Source organism: Miscanthus floridulus, chromosome 18 (genome assembly GCF_019320115.1).
Source record: "Miscanthus floridulus cultivar M001 chromosome 18, ASM1932011v1, whole genome shotgun sequence".
In the NCBI taxonomy this organism is placed as follows: domain Eukaryota; kingdom Viridiplantae; phylum Streptophyta; class Magnoliopsida; order Poales; family Poaceae; genus Miscanthus; species Miscanthus floridulus.
Genome location: NC_089597.1, coordinates 63,058,446 through 63,063,867, shown reverse-complemented (window position 1 = coordinate 63,063,867; position 5,422 = coordinate 63,058,446). Strand labels below are relative to the sequence as shown.

The window sequence follows — 5,422 nt, the reverse complement described above, 5'->3', positions numbered from 1 at the left end:
TATGAAAGTGCTTCAAAATATGAATCCCTGTGGATCAAAATTCTGATATAAATATATACGTTATCAATTTTAAATCTTGACAATGGTACTTTGGCAGCTATGGCGCTATGAAATTCCAAGCTCTAACCTTTGAAACCCAATTGTTAAATTTACAATCACATTAAAACGCCGCAGGACAGCAAACGGCAGAGGCTGTTCGGCTGGCTTAGTGCTGGCTGGCTTATTCACTCACGGAATCACTGTTCACGTCCTACCAAAACAGTATTTTTCTCTCACAACAATCAATTAGAACAGTATTTTTCAGTCCTGCCGAACAGACCGGCAGGTAGGAAGGAGACAGATTTGATCGGGCAACACCTCACCACAAACTGTAACTAAACAGTTCCCGAAGGCAGCAGCAAACTAGAACAAAAAAAATTTAACGTCCAAAATTAAGGCCCCATTCGCTGGGTTAAATTTGGCTAAAGCATACTATTACAACTGAATATTATTGGAAAAGAAAAATACTATACCCACTCAAAAAAAAAAAAAAGCCAAGCCTACGTGGTCCCCGCGTATATATATTCTAATCACCGTACTAGTACCTTTTTTCACCGACACCCGTGGTAAATCCTTGGGCCGACCGAGGCCGTCCGATCACCCGACCAGTCGCATCCAGCGGCCCCGCCGCGCGCGCACCAGCCCCTCAACGCCCCCAATTAATTCGGTTGCCCCGTGGTGTGGCGGCGGCAGCAGCAGCAGCAGTACTACTGCCTCCACTCCAGTCCAGTTCCAGCTCAGAGCTCTCAGCGGTGGCGGCCGGCGACCGGCGAGCTCCTCCGGCATTGAGTCCCCTGGAGTGGAGCGCTGAACCGCGCAGCGCGCCTGCTGCATTCACCGCTCCGCGGGTTCCTTAGTCTTCTCCGCGTGATCTGGTAAGAGCGTCCGGCTGCTTCCTCTCTCTCTCTCTGTGTTTCCCGTAGCAGAATTCGTGGTGGTGGCGGAGGTGGGGGTCGGGGGGCGTCGCTGGAGGATGGGATCTGGCTGCCTGGGCACTAATGCGGTGGCACGGCTCCGGATGGTGTGGGTTTTAGGCGGTTTTGTTGGGCATTAGGAGGTGGGTTTGATGCTTGACTGGGGGATCTGCTTCTGATTGGGTTCTGGCGTAAGGATTTGATCCGGTAAAGGAAAGGTGATAGCGACATGCTCAGATCGCGTCCTTTTTGGCGCTCTCTTGCTTGGTCAAATGTGGTCAAACACTTCAGTTTTGCGAGTTCACATGGGTTTTTGTGTGGGATTTTGGGGGTTTTTACCAGAGTTGTTTGCTGGAGTTTAGCTGAAATCCTAGATGCGTAACCCCCCTAAACTTTAGGTCTCTATCATTATTTAATACTGCCAATGATTGGGGATTTTAGTGTTAGTGGGATCATTATCTGTGTGTTTAGTGTCAGTAGGGTCATTAACCGTGTTTGATTGTACTTGTGCTGCTAATTTGGGGATGAGCTAGTTAGGCATAGGGAGCATGAATGCCACTCTCATTGTCTTGCTCGCTATACGTGGCGGATTTAATGCCTACTTTAGACCAACATGATTATTGCGTCACTTTTGTTTGATAAAAGCTTGGAATCATCAAGTTTGGAAATGCATTTTCTGTTCTAGTAGTACTAACTGGTAAGCTATAATTTTCAGAAGTAATGTTTTTTCCTTACAGGTTGCTCTGGTCAGTGATGGCCGGTGACATTACATGTGGATCCTTGCTGCAAAAATTGCAGGTATGTTCGCGTTTTGTTGTCCACAAATAGCAGCAATTCTACGCTTTCTTGCTTGATACAGTGTGGCTGATGATGGCTTGCTTCTACTTCTACTGTAGTTGATATGGGATGAAGTTGGCGAGAGTGAGGAGGACCGTGACAAGGTCCTTTATCAGCTGGATCAGGAATGCCTTGATGTTTACAAGAGGAAAGTTGACCAAGCAACAAACTCTAGGGATCTCCTGATCCAGGCGCTGGATGACTCAAAGATAGAACTTGCTAGGCTTCTTTCTGCTCTTGGAGAAAAAGCTATTGCAAGAACCGTAAGTGATTATATGCCCATGCTAGGAGAATTCATAGCTTCATTTTTGTCTTCCGTAACTCTGACCCCAAAAGCATGCTTTGCAAGAGCAGTCAACGAATACCAGTATATCTCTATGCATGATTTAGTGTGTTATTCATGGCATGTTATACCTACTTAGTGGAGCTAGCTGCCTTCTTATATAGCCCTATTTTACTTATAGATTTTGTCATCACATTGTATGCTTCTTTTTGGCATTTGGTGTCTACTTATGAAACTAGCTGCATTACATTCTTTGCCACTGAATGCCTTTTGCAGCAGATTTAATGTTCTAGCTCAGAAGTCATATGAAGCCTTACTCCAAGTGTTTAGATTTGAATCTATTTGCTTTACTGCTGGGCATACAATTGAGAATATTCAATCCATGCAGCCTGAGAAGACAACAGGAACAATCAAGCAACAGCTAGCTGCTATAGCGCCAACACTTGAGCAGTTGACTAAACAGAAAAATGAAAGAAAAAGAGAGTTTGTTAATGTACAATCACAAATTGATCAAATATGTGGTGAAATTGCTGGCACCATAGAGGTGGGCGAGCAGGTGACAACACCTCAAGTCAATGAGGATGATTTGACACTTGAGAGGCTTGAAGATTTTCGGTCTCAGCTCCAGGAGCTTGAGAAAGAGAAGGTACTTTTCTATCCTTTGGCTTTTTATTGGTTATGATGTTATGGCGCTTCATACTTGGCCATTGCTTTGGTATTGGTTTCTTATTCATGAAAATAATTTGTTTTGCAGAGGAATAGGTTGGAGAAGGTTCTTGAGTATGTAAGCATGGTACATGATCTTTGTACCGTCTTGGGGATGGATTTTCTCAGCACAGTGACTGAAGTTCATCCCAGTTTAGATGATTCTGTTGGTGACAACTGTAAGAGCATTAGTAATGATACATTGTCAAAACTTGACAAGACGGTAGCTACACTTAATGAAGATAAGAAGTTGCGTCTAAGCAAGGTGAAAGCACATCTCTGAGTGTGTAAATGTGAATTGCACTCTCTGCTTACGTGCACGATCTCACCATTGGCTTCCTTACATTCACAGCTTCAAGAACTTGCTGGTCAGCTCTATGATCTTTGGGATCTCATGGATGCCCCCAAGGAAGAAAGGCGCATGTTTGATCATGTTACATGCAACAGATCAGCATCTGTGGATGAAGTCACAGCACCTGGATCTCTTGCTCTAGATTTAATTGAACAAGTGGGTCTTAGTTTTTTTTTTTTTTGGTGCCATCACCTCATATGAACTATTCCTTTGGCCTGCTTGACATTTACTTCTCCATTTATTCAGGCTGAGGTTGAGGTTCAAAGGTTAGACCAGCTGAAATACAGCAAGATGAAAGAAATAGCTTTCAAGAAGCAAACTGAGCTGGAAGATATCTACGCTGGTGCTCATATAGTAATAGACACAGCTGCTGCTCATGAGAAAATATTGGCGCTGATTGAGGCAGGTAACATAGAACCATCAGAACTAATTGCAGATATGGATGCCCAGATAGCAAAAGCAAAGGAAGAAGCATTGAGTAGAAAAGATATCCTTGACAAAGTAGAAAGATGGATGTCTGCGTGTGAAGAAGAGAGCTGGCTTGAAGATTATAACCGGGTATGGCAATAATTGGTTCGACAAGTCAAAATTACTGCTGCATGTATCCTGTGATCATTTTTGCGATAATACCAAAGCTGTGCTGGCTGTGGAGTAGCTTTTAACCCCAAAATTAAAATACCTTCTGCAGGATGACAACAGGTATAACTCTAGCCGAGGTGCCCACCTGAATCTGAAGCGTGCAGAAAAAGCTCGTATTCTTGTTAACAAGATTCCAGGTATCAGTTCAAATTATAACATGAATGCCCTTTACTTTAGCTGCAAAGAAGTTTGTGCCTTAAAAATTTCTTTTATGTACAATGGAGAATGGACTTGTATCTTGATCTGATAGATATGCTTTATGTTCCATTGATTGCTGATGTAAAATGTCTTCTTTCATCCTAGCACTTGTTGAAACTCTGGTGGCAAAGACCAGGGCATGGGAGGAGAACCGTGGTCTGTCCTTTATGTATGATGGTGTACCTCTTCTAGCTATGTTGGATGAGTATGTTATGCTCAGGCAGGAAAGGGAAGAAGAGAAGAAAAGAATGCGGGTTAGTGTGCTATGCTCTTTACTAGAAGCTATTATCACCTGAATTCCAATTCATTTATTGTCCATTAAGTTCCGTTTGGACCTATGCTGGAGTCTGGTCATTTTTTTCTGTTACTGATATTTGGTACTATATAACTGCATTTTCCATTTTTGCATTTCACTTCAACAATTTGGAATTTTGCTATTCTTTGAATTCAATTTCATTTTGGATGGTGGTGTTACATCTAATTATTGCTGTGGAAATGCTGACAGAGAATGCTCTGATTGTTTCAATTTGAAGTACGTGATTTTCGCCCCTTCTTTTGGGGAACATGAACTGATTCAGCACTCCTTTTTGTCTATGGTGTCCCGACATCTCAGGAACAAAAGCGCTACATTGAGCAGCAACTGAACACTGATCATGAAGGGCCATTCGGATCGCGAGTTAGTCCAAATCGGCCTGCCAGTTCGAAGAAGGCCATTGGCCCAAAGTTGAACGGCAGCGTCTCAAACGGCACTCCTCCAAACAGAAGGCTCTCAATCAGTGGCCAACAGAACGGTGGTGGCCATGGCAGGTCTGGAGGGAAGGATAACAAGAAAGACACGGCGAAGACAGCATCTCCTGGGAACAATGCAGCTGCAGCTGCAGCTGCACCTGTTGGTGTGGCAGCAACAGCCAAAGAAGACACGGCCTCCCAAGTTTCTGTCACCGATCCGGTTCCGAGCACACCATGATCTTTAACCTAGCATCGTATATTAGATATAATCGACTCTTTTTCTGATGTTCTATTGTTTTGTGGTAATATATTGTAATGCCTTAGTAGAGTAATTATGATGCCCATCCTTCAGCTGCTTTGGCACTTGTGTAATTCTTGTTTTTAGTTCCACTCGGCCTTGCTGTTTCGACTTGTCAGACGGTGTAGTATAGTCTTACTGAGATGTATTGTCATTAATCAATGTGCTGGACGTATAAGCTGTTGTAACGTTTTTGGTGTGCCCGTCGTTGATTTTTGCACCCCTGTGAGCGTAGCTTACTCCCAATATTCTCTCGAAACTGGATTGCACATTTCATTTCTGTAGGTACGCTCAAATGATTGCTTCCACAAAGCTGCTATACTTGTAATATTTGAACTCTTGCTACCTGTGATCTTTAACTCTGAAGGTGTCGGGGGTCAATATTAGGATATCTCAAGAGCTAATGATCATCAATATTGATTTATTAG

The 5,422-nt window shown here is 43.3% G+C and overlaps 1 protein-coding gene across 1 annotated transcript; it reads left to right on the top strand.

The window, feature by feature from the left end:
- The first annotated feature begins 747 nt into the window (after positions 1–747).
- LOC136521556 (65-kDa microtubule-associated protein 1-like) lies at positions 748–5,172 on the top strand. The gene is made up of 10 exons (XM_066515303.1): positions 748–914; positions 1,691–1,751; positions 1,850–2,053; positions 2,462–2,719; positions 2,828–3,043; positions 3,131–3,286; positions 3,377–3,688; positions 3,819–3,906; positions 4,073–4,221; positions 4,581–5,172. The coding sequence occupies exons 2-10, from the start codon at positions 1,707–1,709 to the stop codon at positions 4,932–4,934; spliced, it is 1,782 nt and encodes a 593-aa protein (XP_066371400.1). The 5' UTR covers positions 748–914; positions 1,691–1,706; the 3' UTR covers positions 4,935–5,172.
- The last annotated feature ends 250 nt before the right edge of the window (positions 5,173–5,422 follow it).

What these genes read in the sequence shown, in the direction of transcription:
- LOC136521556 (XM_066515303.1), top strand. Translation starts at nt 1,707, where the DNA reads ATGGCCGGTGACATTACATGTGGATCCTTGCTGCAAAAATTGCAG. An exon ending in AGGAGCTTGAGAAAGAGAAG is followed by an intron (nt 2,720 to 2,827) that starts GTACTTTTCTAT and finishes TTTGTTTTGCAG; the next exon opens with AGGAATAGGTTGGAGAAGGT. An exon ending in GGCTTGAAGATTATAACCGG is followed by an intron (nt 3,689 to 3,818) that starts GTATGGCAATAA and finishes TACCTTCTGCAG; the next exon opens with GATGACAACAGGTATAACTC.